Source organism: Gossypium hirsutum, chromosome A04, assembly GCF_007990345.1.
Source record: "Gossypium hirsutum isolate 1008001.06 chromosome A04, Gossypium_hirsutum_v2.1, whole genome shotgun sequence".
Lineage (NCBI taxonomy): Eukaryota > Viridiplantae > Streptophyta > Magnoliopsida > Malvales > Malvaceae > Gossypium > Gossypium hirsutum.
In genome coordinates this window covers 27324081-27343195 of record NC_053427.1, presented here as the reverse complement: position 1 = coordinate 27343195, position 19115 = coordinate 27324081, and the positions used below count along the sequence as shown (strand labels likewise).

At 36.1% G+C, this 19115-nt stretch overlaps 1 protein-coding gene across 1 annotated transcript; it reads right to left on the bottom strand.

The window, feature by feature from the left end:
* Nucleotides 1-854: 854 nt before the first annotated feature.
* On the bottom strand, nucleotides 855-3154 carry LOC107895057 (transcription termination factor MTEF18, mitochondrial). Its single transcript, XM_016820256.2, has one exon. It carries the CDS (start codon nucleotides 2888-2890, stop codon nucleotides 1163-1165), a length of 1728 nt encoding a protein of 575 aa, XP_016675745.1. The 5' UTR covers nucleotides 2891-3154; the 3' UTR covers nucleotides 855-1162.
* Nucleotides 3155-19115: the final 15961 nt, after the last annotated feature.

Sequence of the window (19115 nt, the reverse complement as noted above, 5' to 3'; positions counted from 1 at the left end):
AAAAATTTAAGTCCATGATGGACTTAAATTTTTTAAATAAATTTTATTTGTTTTGTGGCCGTTAACAACCAATCGTTGTGTTGTTGATGGGATGATCCACATCATTTTCCACGTCAGTTTATCATATCAATTACCACAATCATTTTTCATGATAAGGGCTTCCATAGAAAAATAAATTCAAAAAACTCAATTAAGTACCAATAATTATTTGAAATGCTTAACGCCGACAAGAGGCTTAATTGATGTTTTTAATTACTTTTGGCGCGCTTTATTAACTACTCCCAAATAACAAAATTTAGAAGAAAAGAAATCCCATTTACTGATAAAAGGATTGTCCTCGCTGCATACTCTCCAAAAACCCAAAGAGCTGCGTTTGAGATCTCCAACGTTCAAGTCCCGGTAATGACATCCCCTCCCTCAATTTGTAATGTACCAAAAACAAAATAGCATTACTCTACTGTACAAAATGACAATAATAGGTTTGGACTTGGACAGTTCCAAAACTGCCCTTAAAGCTTATCGCGGTTAGTTAACCATCAGGTCTGCAAAACTCACTGCTAAGCTTTATTGTTGCAGTAAAACTATGCGGATCTCTAATGAAGGATCCACGTTATTCAATTTTTATCGTCTTCAAAAGGTGTAGCTGATAATCCCAATTGGAATAAGCTGCTCAAAAGTAAGATGACATCTACATGCAATAGTTTTTTGCGCACCACTCTTGTTCATATATGTATAGCCAAATAGCCAAAGCCTCTCACCAAAATTCATAGTACTTTATAGGTTTGCTTGTCCTAAACAAAACTCGATATAATTTTCATCTTAAACACTAGACTGCACTTATGCTAACCAATACCTGAAAAAAGACTGGTAATAGTCATTAGTATCATGTTGGCCTCACTTTGAAGTCAATGGTTAATTAAGTGTTGCATATGGATGCCAACAGTTCAATCAACAAATCTATAAACAAGGAACAGGAATCTATAAGTTCATTTACCTAATGTGCATCAACTCTGCCCGTATAGGCTAATAGTAGTTGAATGAAATGGGCTCCAACTTTACTTATATATGAATGCAGGCTATGCCAACTTTCTATAGGAGAAACACAACTCAGACAATTGCAGCGGCAGCCACAAAGGCATAACCCACAAATACGCAAATAAATTCATTTATCCCGGGTAAATTCAGCTTTCAAATCCTCCCAAACTTGAGGGCCACTAGGATGATTATTGACACATTGGCTCAGAAATATTTTGTCAGACCATGAAATTATAGTGCTCAAGGCTAGGTCAGGCTCTGCCTTTCCCTGATCTTTGAGCCAATTATACATTGCCAATCTAAGCCTAACCCTCTGTGTCGTATACGAAAGATAAGAGGGGAACAAAATCAAAGAGGATAAAGGGAAACCTAACTCATTCACTAGAATCTCAATCTTAGATTGGATGAGAGCTTTTGATTGATTTAGGATTTGGGGGGATACACGTACCATTTTAGAAACATCTTCCTGATCCAAACCAGCATTCACAATAGTATCAAATCTCTCTTGAAGCTCTCCTCCCCTGCCTCGAAACACCTTGAATGCTTTCTTCAACATGTTAGGGTTTTCCCCGTATCCCAAGTCTAAGAAGAACTTTGTCTTCAACTTTTGTGACTCCACGCCCTCTCCCGAGTCTGGTAATGGCCTAACTCTCGTTCCCATACCCCATTTACTCAATTCTTGGGGATTCTCTTGTATGTATTTACAAAGCCGCTTTTTTCCAACATTTAGGTCATGAAGCAAACTACTTGTTTTCTTCAATGTGCATGAACCAAGTAATATAGGGTAAGAACACACAATTTTCCCAATCTCATCCACTTCCATCTCAATCTCCTGAAAAAACAGAAAACATCTAATAATATTTGAAACAAAATGTGAAACTTGGATTTCCGGAAACTGTAGAAACATAGAGGATATCCCGTCCATTGGGAGTCCAAATTTCAACAGGAATGCAATTAGCGAAAGCACTCTGCCACCGGAGCCCTCAAACAAAAGCCATGGATGCTGGCTGATTAACCCACCTAACTCACTGCTACAACCCATCTCCCTAAAGAATTTGAAAACTCGAAATATCATGCTCCAATTGTAGAACTCCTTCTCCGACAAATGCTCCTTAATCCACGCATAATCAAATCCCAAACCGTTCAAAATCTCTAATACCTTAATAAATTTAATATCTATATCCCCAATCAAAACATGAGGACTATAAACAATAATCTTCGCCATAAAAGACTGACTAAGCCCTAGTTTTTGATAAGCTTGAAGCTTCAATAGCAAAACTCCAAAATCATGCTGAAACACTTGAACTGCTTTCTTATATATCTGACCAATCTTATTTCGTTCAACCCCGAACTCACACAAGACCCTATAATTCTCTAGCAACAAACAATCATCACTGAGAAACATCAAATCCCTAGGAAGTAAAGGGGTATACTCGCAAGGTTTCAGTCCCAAACTCTCAAAGAAAGGTTCAAATTCATTAATGGGATGGTAACGCAAAAACCGCGACATAGACCTTCTAACATCTTTCACAATTTCAACCTTCTTCAAAAGCTTTCTTAAGAAATGGGGTGAGTTTTTGCTCATATTCTCTGCATCTACAAACTGAATACTCCTAGTAGAATGCAAATACTCCAACAACGCGGTTTGAGCCTCTTTCAATGTGGCACGGGGGATTCGCACGCCGTCTTCCCCATAACACCGTTGACTCAAAACTGATCTTTCTGTGATATAAAGTCTAGGGCTTTGGCTTTGTGGGATGTGACATGAACCCATTTTTTGCTGGTTTTCAACAAAATAAGACGATACCCATTTGAGAATAGATGGATTCCCAAGTTTTTGAAAACGGGTCATCATTAGTTTGATCAAATATGAAGCCAACTTATCAATAGGCAAAGATAGCAGAGAAAGGATATAGGTTTTAAAGCAGATATGGTTATGGCGTACTACCTGGGATTTGGCAAGTGTGGTTGCATTGTCAGCTATTTTGTTTGTTCATTTCCTCTTCAACTGATGTAGTGGTAGGCAGGCAGCCCAGAAGGCAGTTGCAGTAAGGTTTACAGTCTTAATTTCAGACTTGCCAGAGGGTTTTTGATTTAACTGATGCGGGTTTACGCTACACAACGGAAATACATTAGATTTGATTATTTTATCTATACCTTTTGAACTTTAAAAATATAATCTCTCTAGTTAATTTTGAGATTGAAACACTTCACCTTTTTACTATTTAAAAATTTTGGTTTCGTATAATTTTACTGGTTGTTACAAACAAAGTAAAATAATATTTTTAGCATCAATAATTATTTTAAACTTTTTTGTCAATCTAGCCTTTACCTTTAAAAGTAAATAAAAAATAAAAAATTAATTTTTTTCATATTTTAAATAAAAATGAAAAATAAAAATAGAAATATTTAAAAAAATCTAAAATCATGAAAAAACTATTTAAAATTCAAAAAATAAAAAAATCATTTTAAATATATAAAAATTTTAAAAATCAATGTTGTCTAAATTGGATTGGACTAACGTGTCGAATTAGTTGGAATAGGAATCGGTTGGGTATCGATTCGTGAGAGGTAAAAAAATTGATTGACTTGTGAACTGTACATACTAGTTGAATCGGGCTAAAAACATGTTAACCCAACTTTTATAATTATTTTTTATTTTTTATTTTTAATAATTTATTTGTTTTGAACTGATAGGACTACTCAAGTTTAGAATCCATTGGTCTAACTAGTTTGATTACCACTTTGGTTCCAAAAACATTGCCAAAATTTAAATATATGTGTGTTATTTGCTCTTTGAGTGGTAATAAGAGGTGTTCATGGGTCATGTAACCCCAAAAACCCGATTAGCTTAACTCGTTATGTAACACCCTATACCCGTAACCCATGTCGGGGCGGAGTACAAAGCGTTACCTAACCTAGTCTCATGCATACAATCGATCTCACATCACCGAGACTCGGTGCAAATTTAAAACTTTTTTGATTTCTACTATAAACTTCTTATTATGGGCCTATGAGCCCCAAATCGATCGTTGAAAACTATTCAGAACCATTCCGGGTCTTTAAACCAACTTTAAGAAATTTGCCTTTAAAACAGGGAACATGCCCGTGTGGAAGAGTAACACGCCCATGTGATCATTTTGACATGGTCGTGCTAATGGCCCGTGTGACTCACACAGCCTAAGCACCCTAGGACACGCCCGTGTCCCACACCCATGTAGAATTAATTCTAATTTACACCTACAGGAGTTTTCACACGGCCACGACACGCCCATGTCCTAGCTCGTGTGCAAAAACATGGACATTCTGTTTTTGACGTCAGCATCTCATGATGTTACACGGCCAAGGCACAAGCCTGTGTACTAGACCGTGCCCTCTACACGGTTGAGGCACACGGCCGAGTCTCAGACCGTGTGTTTATTACCATGCATTCTGACTTAAAATTTTTACGTGCAAGGGACACATGGCCGAACTACACTCCCATGGGGCAGACCGTGTGTCACACACGGCCTAGACACACGCCTGTGTGTCTACCCGTGTGGACAATATAAGGTTATTTACCAAGCCTCATTGCCACCCTTACTTGCCTATTTCCATACAAATTCCAACCACTACTAAAACGAGCACAATTTCTAAAATCAACTCAGCCACAATAGACATTCATTCCATTATGCTAATGCATCTTTTATAAATTCAAAATGATTGTTAGCCATCATTCAAGGCATAATACAAATTTGAAAGGCTTCCAACCCAAGCCAACACATTCAGCCAAATATCAAAGACACAAAATAATAAAGTCTAAGTCCTATACATGCCATAATCAAAATATAAATCTAACTATACCGAATGTTTCAGTTGATAGTGTGATCGATATCTCTGACTTTCGATGATCCTTGAGCTAGATAGGCGGCACTATAAGGAAATTGAAAGGAAAGGGAGTAAGCATAAAAGCTTAGGAAGTTGCATATAAGTCAATATACAACAACAATATATCAGTGATCAACAAGCTCATAATATCGAGGTAAGCATAAGTATAACTTACTCATTATTGTCCCTACAAATTACAAGTTATATATATAGGGCTCATATCTCATACGTACCAATTAGGTACCTGTACCACTCACAACACTGTAACAGCCTGATTTAGACCCTAATCGGAACGGTGGTTTCGGGCCATGAATCTGAGTCAGAAAAATATTTAAAAATTATTTTCTGTGTTTATTTTGTGTGAGTTTATATCTGTGAAATTTTCGTAATTTAATTTTGTCGTTTAGGTGTTCGATTAAATAAAAGGACTTAATCGCGTAAATTGAAAAGTGGGTAGTTTATTTTGTAAAGAGCTTATTTGTTGATGGCTTTCTAAGTGGGAGTATTTATAATGAAATTATTCCATTATATCTGGTGTTGGACGGTAATGGACTTAGCTTATATGATATTATAATTATTTCATTAAGGGTAAAAATGGAAATGAAATAAAAAGGCATATTATAACATATTATAACATAAAAAAAAGAGAAAGTGCTCATATTTTCTTCCACCATAGCCGAAGATAATAACCAAAAAAAAAAATAAAAGAAAATAAACCTAGGTTCGGCCATATTCAAGCTTAATCAAGGTATGTATCTAGCTCGATTTTTGATAATTTTTATGTTTTTGAGATTGTTGCTTCAAGTACTACAAAAACCATGCTTAAATTTTGAATTTTGATGAATATTTTAAGTTATACCATTGATGAGAGCTTGTGATTTTTATTGTTTGATGATGAAATATGAAAGATAGGTGTTGGGTTAACATATTTTGTATTGGAATTTTTGATGATTTTAAGTAATTAGGACTTAATTGCAAAAATATAAATTTGAGGGACTAACTTATGAAATTGATGGAAAATATGGACTTGTATGTATATAGGGAACATTCAGCCTAACTAGAGTGTAGCCAAATTTTGTGTATTTTGTGTTTTGTGCAATAAGGACTAAATTGTAAAAATTGTAAATGTTAGGGGTAAAATGGTAATTTGCCTATTTATGTGTTTTTGGACTAAATTGAATGAAAATATGTTTGAATGAGCTTAATTTGAATATTTTTAGATCAAGAACTAAAGAAATCAGATTTGGATCGGGGAAAAACGAAAGTTGTTGACTAGTTGCCCGATTCCGTTTTGTACCGTCCGAGGTAAGTTTATAAGCAAATAGACGTGTTTATTAGTAAATTAATGTTATAATTATATGCTGTTATGGAATGTTAGAATTTAATTGTACTATGGCTGAATATGGATAAATGTGGCTGTCAAACTTTCGAGTTCAATTCGACCGAGATACGATGTCCAAAAGCCCCGTATGAACCTTAGGAATAGTTAGGATACATATGTCATGACATAGGATTCTGATATATATGTGCGAGTAAGACCATGGCATCGATATGTGGTTCCGATATGTGTTTACGAGTAAGACCCTATCTGTGACAGTGGCATCGGTATGTGACTACATGTAAGACCACGTCTGGGACGTTGGCAGTGTACGACTTGCGTGATCATCCGAGTGTCCTATCCAATTATGAATTGTTCATCGAGTAGAGGTATAATGAGAATGAATGTGTAAAACAAACTATAGACCAGGTAAGAATTTATTTGTCATTTATTTGAACAAAGGTAAGTAAACACCTTGGTTATTTGTTATAAATCTTGTAAGTACAAATTTAGAAACAAAAATGTGTATATGATATGTGTATTTATTTTGTGATTGATTAGTAAGCTTGTTGTAATAGTTCTTATGTGTATGTGATTAAATGATGAGGTACATATTCGGTTATATGGTTAATACATGCAAATGGAAGTATAATAAATCACGTGAGTTCTGTGTTTGTGCACGTGAACTAAGTATGTATTATCGCCCCTGGCCTGTCCACGAGCCCTTGGTGGCAGCCGTCCACCCCTTGGTGGCTGAGCGCCACCTTGACCCACTACTGGCTCTTGACCTAGCGTTCGAGGGCAATCCTTGATCCTATGCTCCATAGACCCACAAGCGAAACAAGCTCCCATCCTCTTCCAACACTCGCCTCTGTGGCTTCTCCCATAGTCAGCACAAGGTGGCACCCCTGGATTAGCAACAGGGGGCCCTACTCTAACTGGCCTATCAACTCTAGCCCTAGCCTTGGGCCTCTGTCCAACACCAGAAGTCTCAGCCTCCCTTTTATTCCTACCCCTTTCTTTTTCCCGATTTAAGCGCTCAGTGCGCTTAACCTCCTCCTCTATAGGCCTTCTCCACCAACTCCAAGAAAACTCATTCCCTTTGTGGAGCTATCAACACCCTGAGGCTATCTCTAAGTCCATCCTCAAACCTAACGCAATGCTCATAGTCCATTGCCACCATTACTCTTGCATACCTACTAAGGCGTAGAAACTCTGCCTCATACTATGCCACCGATTTGTTTCCTTGGGTCAAGTTCAGGAACTCCTTCTTTCTAGCATCCACATAGCTTGCACCCACATACTTTTCTTGGAATGCAGCTTTGAAAAACTCCCAAGTGACCCGCTCTGGTTGGGTGCCCTCTTTCACAGTCAACCACCACTGGTAGGCTTCTTCCCTAAGTAGTGACACTGCCTCTTTCAGCTTTTGTTCCAATGAGCAGTCCAAATCCTCCATTATCCTTTCAGTAGCCTCCAACCAATATTGCGCCAGGCTAGGAGCCACGCCAGCCACACCCTTAAAGATCTCAGCCTCGTTCAATCAAAGTTGCTTCGGAATGGACCCTCGATTTCCTGTGCCATTATTGGGCCCAGCGACCCTATCCAAAATTCTCAGCATTGCTTGGGACAATGCATCTTCTCCCACGGCCCGATCATAAGGTCCATTCCCAGCCATAGGTGAGGCCGGAGCCTCTTCTACTTCAACATCGGGCATATGGCGCAATGCTGACGATTCAACCCTAACACTTTCGCGGCTTCAGCCACGGCCCCTTGTACCTCTTCTAGCACTCATCGTCGATTCGCGTATTATCTGGATTAAAATTTTATGAAATTTTGGTTAGTTAAGTAATTACATTGATGTTTTATGAAAATATTTAAAGAGAAGATCATTTTCAAAAACCTCTACAGCTTCCAGATCCTACGGGCTTTAGTTCCGTTCTAACAATCACCTAAAGTAGCCCTCTAACTATCTACTGTATAACAATTTTAAACAAACTTAAATAAAAGTACTTACTTGGTTCGACGTCGGAGACTTAGTGTGCCGCTCAGTAAGATTTCTAGAGAAACCAAATAGTAATAAGACCCACTTCACAGCCCGAGTTTTGTAACCTGAGCTCTAATACCACTAAATGTAACACCCAAAACTTGGCCCAGATGCTATGGCTGAATCTAGTGTGTTACATTAAAGTGTTTTAGCGAAAATCGTGTTTTAATCAAAAACCCTTCTTAAAATAAAAGAAACCCTAATTAACTAAAAAAACCTTTCAGTTATGAAAGCCTTGCTTAAAACATTTGATTTTTTAAAAAAACTTAGTTGCGAAAACGTATAAAACATATTATAATTTAAGAAATCCATGTTCAACTTCTCGTATTACAATGGAAATACTAATAATTCAAGTAATAATAATATAATGAAAACCTTATTACAATCTGATCTGGACACACTTAAAAAGAAATAAATACTTAAATACTTAAAAAAACCAAGTCCGAATTATCTTGCTAGCCGGCCATCCAGAGTCCCTCCAAACATTGAACCTTCTACTGAGCATCACCTAAAAATTAAATAAAAGAGGGGGTGAGTTTTCGCAAACTCAGTGTGTGCAACCTCGATGAAAAACAAGCATTCAAAGAGAAATCATCAAACATGCAATGCAATCCCATCCAAATTATCCATCCGCTACACACCAGCTTCGTCCCTCGTCACACTATGTGGGGATATAAATACCGACCCACCCAGCCAACACACCAATGGTAGCCCGATTGCGGAACTACCTTCATTTACATATTGGGCTTTAAAAGCCATCGGTGTATCCACGATTGTGAGGCAACCATGCGATCCTCATATACTTCCTCCGTTCCATAGTTCCCACCCCGTATGAAACCTAAGCAGAACATCATATGTATGCATGCCACATCCATAAAACTTACTTTCAACACCTATGGGTATTTTGGTCATTTTCGGCATTTTGGTAATTTTTCCTTAATTATGGTTTCCACTTACCTTGACCCGTTAACAAGTCTCGCGAGCTAAGATGAATGAATACTATGCACCAGGTAGGATTCCAAAGAAGAGGAGGTGGGTCATTAAGACTGCTTAAATACCAAGCTCTCCCTAGATCCAATCCTAGACATGCATATACCCGTTGCCACACCTTAACCCTTTGACTTGTCCATGGTTGCAATGTATTAATTAAGTCTTATGTAGTTATCATATACTAGGCCCAAAACCCCTTACAACGACCAAACAAACTCACATACTTGTATCTGGCCCATTAAGCCCAATCATATGCATATGGCCCATTAGGCCCAAATTACCTGTATATGGCCCATTAGGCCCAAATCACATTTATATGGCCCGTTGGCCCAGTCATATTCATATTCATGCTCACATACAAATTCCTATCACATAGCATCAATATTCAGTTTTTGCCTATTGTGGCCCAATAGCTCATCGGGTCCATTTAGCCCATTCTGGCCCATATGGCCAAATCACAACCCAAGTCCACGGAATCGCCCATGGGTCTCAAGCAACCTATTGGTCTCCCCCTTACGAGTGTTCACGCACTCACAAGACTACCGTAGCCAAACTTTCAGCTTTTCGGCATTTCGACTTTTCGGCATTTCGATATTTCAGCTTTTGCTGATTCATAGTGTGTGTGCAGTGTATGTACACACCTGGTAAGCAAGCGTGCAGCGATTCCCTTAGTCACCAACCTACAATGATATCAGCCTTCCATTAATCATACGTTTAATTCATATTTTACCCAAAAAAAAACGAAACCTCACCTTAACCTTACCTTGAACACCAATCCTTAATAGCTTTCCTTGATTACGTACTCTTTAGATCTGTATTAATCTTACTCATTAAAACTAGAATAATAGATGACTCGTATCCAGCATAAGTCCCCTTACCTTAACTATGAACATTCGGCTACCTTAGCCAATGGGAGAGGGATACTTACCAATACCGCAACACCTAAGGAGCAATTTGGTAATGAGCTAAGATCCAAGATTCGATACTAATTCCCTACTACAGTTGATTAGAAAGAGTGAGGGATAATATTCGATACTTAGCAAATAAAACAGATTGGAAGAGTAACACTTACACTAGATTCGGTCAAAGAGTATTCGGCTCTAAAGATTTGATTGGCAACAATTACTTATTTGGCACCAAGGGAGAGAGGAAGAAGAATCGGGTAAACCCAAAAGTGAAACAAAGAAATCGGCACAAAGAAAATAAAAAGAAGAACAAGGATTTTCAGCTTTTAGAGAAATTGGCAGAAAGAAAAGGAAGAAAACAAAAAGGGTTTTTGGCTTTTAGGGAATAGGGTTTCTGGCAATAAGGTGGGAAAAATATTTCGACATTAGCCTCAAACCCTTGCATTCAGCACCTATTTATAACCCTTATAGCCGAACTCCTCAAGCCCAAGTTCCCATTTCGGCTCCACTTGCTCCCCACTTCTTATCTTTTCGTTTTTCTCCCTGATAACCCCTTAATCTTTTCCTCGGATTTCTCTCCTGAACACTTCCCTTGGAGTCCATTTCCATGCCACTTCTAACCTTCTAGAAGGCCAAAATTAAAATTCTAAAAACATTAAGCTAGGATTCGAACTTTGGACCTCCTTGCTATCTATTAACACCACCTCCCTACACTCTAAGTGGCGTCACTTAGCCACTCCTCCACAAGGCTTTTTGATGTTATTTTCCTCTATCTTTATTTAAAAGCCCAACTACTTGCCATCCTTGATTCTTTTAATAATTAAATTATAATTTCTTCTACCCCTTAATTCGAACTCAAACTTGACCAAGACCTACCCTTGCATAATTAACACTTAACCGGAATTGGTAAGTACAAAAAAAAAGAAAATTCAAGATTTTGGGATTTTTGGATTTCGGGATTTCTGAGGCGTTACAGAATAAGTATCCATTGCCACGGATTGATGATCTGTTTGACCAACTGAAAGGGGCTACAATATTTTCAAAGACAGATTTGAGGTCAGGCTACTATCAGTTGCGAGTTAAAGATTCGGATGTGCCAAAGACTGCTTTTAGAACGAGGCACGGACACTATGAGCTTTTGGTTATGCCTTTCGGACTAACTAATGCACCTGCTGTTTTCATGGATTTGATGAATCAGATCTTTAGATCGTACCTGGACTAATTTGTGGTTGTGTTTATAGATGACATTTTGATCTACTCTCATGACGAAGCTGAACATGCCGAACATTTGAGACTTGTGTTGTAGACACTGCGAGATAAACAATTGTATGCAAAATTCAGTAAATTTGAGTTCTGGTTAAGGGTCTGTTTGTTTGGAAGTAAAACATTTTCTGGAAAGGCTTTTCAGGCTTTTCCTTGTTTGTTTGGTTGAAAATATTTTCCCAAGGGAAAATCAATTACAAAACACGGGAAAAAGAACCCCTTAATTTTGAAAAATGTATTACTGTTTCTAATTCGGTAAGACATTTTTAGGAAAATTAGAAGAACAACAATTTTCCTCTGTTTCAGTTCCACCATTAGAAATGACCATTTCTTCTCTTCTCTTCTATTCCCCTTTCTTTTTTCTTCTTTGTTTCCGCTACAAAAGGGTACCTACAAATATTTATTAAATGCAATTGTATCTCCCAAGTTCAAATTTTTTATTCAAACTTCCATGCCTTTTTGTTTATCTTCTACAGTTTCTTATTCATGCAGAGTTTACAGAAAGTTTCGTGTTCTAGCTTGTTTTTCTACTTCATGTGCTCTAAATACAGCAGATTACTTCAAAGAAATCGATACCCATGTTTTCGACTATCCTGAATTACAACGGAGGATGCAGAGTTAGGCTATCTTAGGTGACTTTAGCAATGCTTTCTCTACTCTAAATTTGATGAAAAACATTGATGGGAAACCAATTGTGTATGATTGTAACGCTTTGATGTACTTTTACTTGAAGTCTAAGAACGCGTGTTGGCAAGAGTTGGTTGAAATGTATACCGGGATGAAGAGATTTGGTCCTCCACCAGTTGCATCCACTTTTAATACCCTTCTTAATGGAATGTTACTTCTTGGTGATCTAAAACATGAAATTTTTATTGTTGAAGAGATGTATAGAAATCATTTTGTGCCATCCTTTACTTCTTTATCAAAAATGTTGAAAATGGCTGTCAAGGTAGGGAATTTACTTGATGGTCTTCTTATTTTTGAGCTCATGTTGAGGTATGATTATTACCCAACAGAACCAACTTTGAATAAATTTATTTTAATGCTTTGTGATGCTGGGATGGTTTCTGATGCATGTTATGTTTTCTCTGTTCTTTTGAGAAAGAGTTATGTTTATAGTGTATATTGTTACAATCCTATTCTGTGACACCCCTAATTTGACCCTAGTCGGAAAGTGGTTTCGGGACCACAAAACCGAGTCACAAAAATAATTAATTTTTATATTTTATGCTTATTATTTATGAATAAGTATGTGTGAAAATTTCATGCTTTAAATTTTGTCATTTGGATGTGAAATAAATAAAAAGGGCTTATGTGAAAAATCTTGAAAATGTCATAGGTTAATTGGAAGTGGCTAAAAATTGCATGGTTTGAAGCATGAGGGACTTGCATGTCAAACATTCCTTTTTCTTGGTAGTGGACGGCAATGATGGGCATGAATGACACATTTTGGCATTTTGTGCTTTGTATGTTAGTAAATAATGTTAATAATATATTTGTTTATATTAAAGAAAGTGGTTTCATAAAATAGAAATAATAAAAGTTAATGAAATAAATGAATAAAACATGTTTGAGGTGAAAATAACAAGGCCATTTCTTCTTCTTCTTGCCGTGAGTTGAGAAACAAAATAGAAACCTTTGAGCTTAGGGCATTCGGCAAAAGAAGACTTCAAATAAGGTAAGGTTCATGTTATTTTCTTTGAAAAGTTGTGAATTTTGGTTGGTTTTGAAGCTTGCAACAAGACCCATGTGAAAATTTTTGTGTTCATGAAGCATGTAGCAATCGGTCATGAGCTTAATGGGGTATATTTTGTATGTTTGATGATTTTGGGAGGATAATTGATTCTAGTTGAGTATGAATAAACTAAATGTGCTTGATGGCTCAAATGAGTTATGAAAGTTTTTATAAATGTATGAAAGTCTTCATGCTATGAAAAATTTGGTTGAAATATGGAGAATGAGAGCTGTCATTTAGGTTAAGACCAAAGGAATGATCAATAGGCATTAAAGGGTTAAATGTGTGAATTTAAGGTATAAGAACCTATAGGTATTTACATGGGTAATGTTAAAAATTAATGTGGTATATTCGGCTAAATGGGTGATAATGGTTTATAATGTTGAATTGAATTATGATTATGTACATTAGAATTAGATATAACAAAAAAAAACTATGTGAATTTGGATGCAATATTACATTCGACCTAGAGAAATTAGATGAACATTTGTGGAAATCTCAAAGTCTTGAATAATGGTGATTGTAAGATGATGTAAAAATCATTGAATTATATGCATAAGTAGTTAGCAAAGTGATTAAGCTACCGAATTTAATTATTAAATGAGTTCTAAGCTTGCTGAATTTTGAGATGTGATTGGGAGTAAATTTGACATGAGCATATTTTGTTAATGATATATTGATAAATGTGGAGTTATGATACCATGATATGAACTTAATTATCAAATTGCCGAATGCGTTTATAATTAAGTAAGGTTAATAATAGGGCAATGAGTGGCTAGTAGAATCCAGTAGTCTTCTTGTTATATTCGGCCATGAGTTTGTATAATTGGTTTGTAATAGATTAAATTTGTTTATTCAAGCTCAAGAGCTTAGGGAGTCTAATTCGGAAAAGAGAAAAAAGCTACCTAACCGAATAGTCGATCTGTAATCGTTCGGCAATTTCCGAGGTAAGTTCTTAAGTATTTGAGTTTGATTCCTTTGTAAGTTTTAAGTGATTAAACGTTGAGTAAATTCAATTATAATAGGACATGATGAGTTGATTTAACAAGATATGATGTGGCCATGATATGTTCTAAGCTCAAATGGTAAGTTCTTAAGTGTTTGAGCTTGGGAATTTAAGGGTAATTTGAAATAGTCTACTTAGGACAGCAGCAGTAACGTGACTTTAGAAAATCACCATAAATTTATGGATTTGAATTAGAGGCTGAATGAGACATGAAATTAAAGCTTAATGAGTCTAGTTTCTTATAAAAGAAACCGTGTAAGCAAAGGAATTTCTGATAATGAGATACTTAAAGTTGTGTGAGACAGCGCAGAATGACACTGTAATCCTCTGTTCTATTTTTAGAAAATCATTATAAATTGTACAAAAATGGTTATAAGATAAAATTTATATGGTTAGACTCCTTAATGAGTCTAGTTTCAAATGAAATCAAATACAACACATTTTGAATTCTGTAAAATGAGAAATTTGATTCGTAGTGAAGAGTGGTCAGATTAGTCAAACAGTGAAACAGGGGAAACTTTAAGAAAAATCTGGTATTGATTGGCCAAACCTAAAATTCTGGAAATTTTATGGATGGAAGATATACGAGTTTATATTCAGGAAAAATTATCGAAAAGTTATTTGGAGTTTTGTAGCTCCAGTTATAAATAATTTAGTGACTATTGCTCAGGAAAAACAGCTTGTGCTGAATTTGAGATTGTGTTGTAAACCTTGATAAACTTGTTTTAGTTGCTCATAAGCTATTGATTAAACCCATACGTGAATTCTAAATTGTGATATTGGAAAATGATAGATGTAGATTCAGCCAAGACAGTGTGTATACGTGAAAGTATATGTGGTATGTGAAGTATATTTGGATAATTGTGATGTGAATACATGAAAATCTATATTTTGATTTAGGATTCTATGTGATGGATGTGAACATGCATATATGTGATAAGGCCTAATGGCCGATGTGATGAATGTGAAAGTGTATATATGTGATAAGGCCTAATGGCCGATGTGATGAATGTGAAAGTGTATATATATGTGATAAGGCCCAATGGCCGATGTGATGAATGTGAAAGTGTATATATATGTGATAAGGCCTAATGGCCGATGTGATGAATGTGAAAGTGTACATATGTGATAAGGCCTAATGGCCGATGTGATGAATGTGAAAGTGTATATATATGTGATAAGGCCTAATGGCCGATGTGATGAATGTGAAAGTGTATATATGTGACAGGGCCGAGTGACCAACGTGATGGATGTGAAAGTGTATAAATGTGATAAGTCCCGAAGGGCATTTGTGTCAGTACTATATCCGGGTTAAAACCCTGCAGGCTTTATGCGAGAATATTATCACTGATTAATGTCCGTAAGCTTCGTGCTCGTACTATATCCGAGCTCTAAAGACCCGATGACTACGTGTGGGGATTTTGTCCGGGTAAGACCCGATAACTTCGTGTGGAGATTATGTCCGGGTAAGACTTCGTAATAAGAATTGCTTATAAATATACTCAATGCGAAAGGTTAAACAGGTATGTACTCCAAGTTTATATGTGAGCTTGATTTGCACTAAATCATAAGGTAGTTATGTGATGCATACGAGAGCAATCTATGAGACTATTCCTATGATTATGTGACATCGGATCAGTGTGAGAGGTTATGTGAAATCATACGATATATCTATGTCACATGAGCTCACTTTTATGTGAAAGTTTATCTGCCTATTGTATATGATGAGATGTGCATATTCGGTAAAGGGATAGTATGCCCGAAGGAAGAGTGAAATAAAAATACGAACAACTATGTTATAATTTGATTGTTATCTGTTGACACTGCTTAAAACCTACTAAGCATTGTAATGCTTACTCTGTTTACTCTGTTTCCTCTGTTTTATAGATCTCATTGCGAAGCTACAGGCTCGGGGATCGTCAGCAACTAGTCACACTATCACTATCCACTGCTTGTTACTGTCATGTTTAGAACTATTTTATGGCATGTATAGAATAGACTAGTGGCGGAAGAATATTTTTGGTTAATGTATATAAGCCATGCGAAAATGGCATCTTTTGAATGTTTACTTAGTGAAGTTTAAATTTTATCTCTGGCTGTGCTTAGTACTTATTTAAATGAATGATCTTTATTTCAAGAAAAAGTTTAAAATTTTACTATTTTGACATGAGTTACAAGTCCGGTAATGCCCCTTACCTATTCTAGCGACGGTTACGGGATAGGGGTGTTACATTTTATTGGTATCAGAGCTACGGTTTAGTCGATTCTAGGACTAACGTAGCACGCGTGAGTCTATTTATACATGCCATAAAGTGATAAAATGATAGTGTGATGATTTTTGGCTATTAAAATATGTTTGCTGTATTGTAATGAATCTTGATCCCGATCGAGCTGTAGCAAGCTTCTGACTATGAGAATTTGCGATATAACTTCACTTAGATATGCCTAAATTATTAAGTTGATCAGGTACGTATCATGTACTCGTATTTGAATTTCGATTTGGATTGAATTATAAGGGTATAAGTGATGCAATTTTGAAAGAGTGTTATGACTATATGTGGCTATGGAATTGGAAGTTGAATGGTCGATAAGCATGTTGTGTTTGTATTCAAGTAATGTAAATGATATGCTAATGTGTATTGCTATATGTGTATATGTACATGAGAATTGAGAGTGATATATCCGGGCTAAGTCCCGAAGAGCATTCGTGCTAGTGATATATCCGGGCTAAGTCCCGAAGAGCATTCGTGCTAGTGATATATCCGGGCTAAATCCCGAAGAGCATTCGTGCTAGTGATGTATCCGGACTAAGTTCCGAAGAGCATTCGTGCTAGAGATATATTTGTGCTAAACCCGAAGAGCATTCGTGCTGGTGTTATATCCGGGCTAGGTCCCGAAGAGCAATCATGCTGGTGACGTGTATTCGGGCTTTCGTGCCTAGTAGGCTTCGTGCCGGTAATTTGAGCAAAGTTTAAGTGTTCATTACTATACGAATTCAAATTTAAATGAGATGATATGTTTACAAGTGTACATACAGGATGTTTATAGACTTGGTTAAGTCATTTCAATGTGTAATAACGAATGAATAAGAGCACTATGTGTGTGAATGATTAGAGGCACTGTGTGTGTACCAATTCCTTTAACCGAGCACTATGAGTGCGAGATCGGTCAGTGGGCACTAAGTGTGTGAAGTGGAATTCATGTAAGACCTCGTCAGGGACGAAGGCATTGATTTGAGATAGTGTGTAAGACCATGTCTTGGACATGGCATCGGCTCGATATGTGAGAATATGTAAGACCATATCTAGGATATGGCATTGTAAGAGCTATATGTGCTTAATGAGTATCCGTAATGATTTTGAATGATTCAACAGGTATATTTAAAATGATAAATTAAGTAAGATCAGAATAAGTGATACAGGTATGTACGGAAGGTATGAGAAAATCAGATGAAAGTAAAAAGATGGTGGATATGTTGTTAAGAAATGAATTCATGTTATAAATGTGTTACGGATTTAGTCTATGGAATGCTTGGTATATGAAGTCATATGTGCTATTGCTAAATGACCCCTATTTTTTTGTTAATCATATTCAAGAAATTATTTCGATTAAGTTCGACATTTGAAAGTCTGTAAGAATTTGTGATGAATGCTGATAATTTTGGATATATGGGTTATGTGCTAAAATAAATCCCATGCCGGTATACAATATGAGGCTTGATGCCAAATCGATTGTATACGGGTATCGTTAATGGTGATTGAATGTGCTAAATGAACTCAATGTTCAGGTATGTGGAAGTTGATTTTCTGTTGGAATAGGTTAAGTTGAATAGTGAGATATGATGGAGTGATAAAGGATATTTATTGGGATGTTTGAGTATATGTGTACTTTCGGTCAGGTTACAGCTTATACATGACTGAAAATGTGAGTTACGAATATGTGGGTTGATGATATGAATTATACATGTTAATATGTGATTTATATGTGTTTGAAATGCATTTGTGAATTAAATTAAGTGATTATTGCTTATGAAATCAAGGAAATGAGATATATGTGCATACTTGTAGAAATGTTTATGTATTTGTTTTAAGATAAGAAAATGATTTTATAGACCGATACGAATCAATAACGAATTACAATTGCTATCGATGAGCTAATGTCTTTGTGGATATAATTCAATAAGAGAACGTTATCCTAACCTATGCATCGGTGGAAATTTTCGGGACGAAAATCCCTAAAGGGGGGGAGAGTTGTGACACCCTAATTTGACCCTAGTCGGAAAGTGGTTTCGGACCACAAAACCGAGTCACAAAATAATTAATTGTTATATTTTATGCTTATTATTTATGAATAAGTATGTGTGAAATTTCATGCTTTAAATTTTGTCATTTGGATGTGAAATAAATAAAAGGGGCTTATGTGAAAAATCTTGAAAATGTCATAGGTTAATTGGAAGTGGCTAAAAATTGCATGGTTTGAAGCATGAGGACTTGCATGTCAAACATTCCTTTTTCTTGGTAGTGGACGGCAATGTGGGCATGAATGACACATTTTGCATTTTGTGCTTTGTATGTTATAAATAATGTTAATAATATATTTGTTTATATTAAAGAAGTTTCATAAATAAAATAATAAAGTTAATGAATAAATGAATAAACATGTTTGAGGTAAAAATAAGGCATTTCTTCTTCTTTTGCCGTGAGTTGAGAAACAAATAGAAACCTTGAGCTTAGCATTCGGCAAAAGAAGACTCAAATAAGGTAAGTTCATGTTATTTTCTTTGAAAAGTTGTGAATTTTGTTGTTTTAACTGCACAAACCCATGTGATTTTTTTTCATAAGATGTAGCATCGGTCATAGCTTAATGGGTATATTTTGTATGTTTGATGATTTTGGGGATAATTGATTCTAGTGATATAATAAACTAAATGTGCTTATGCTCAATGATTAGAA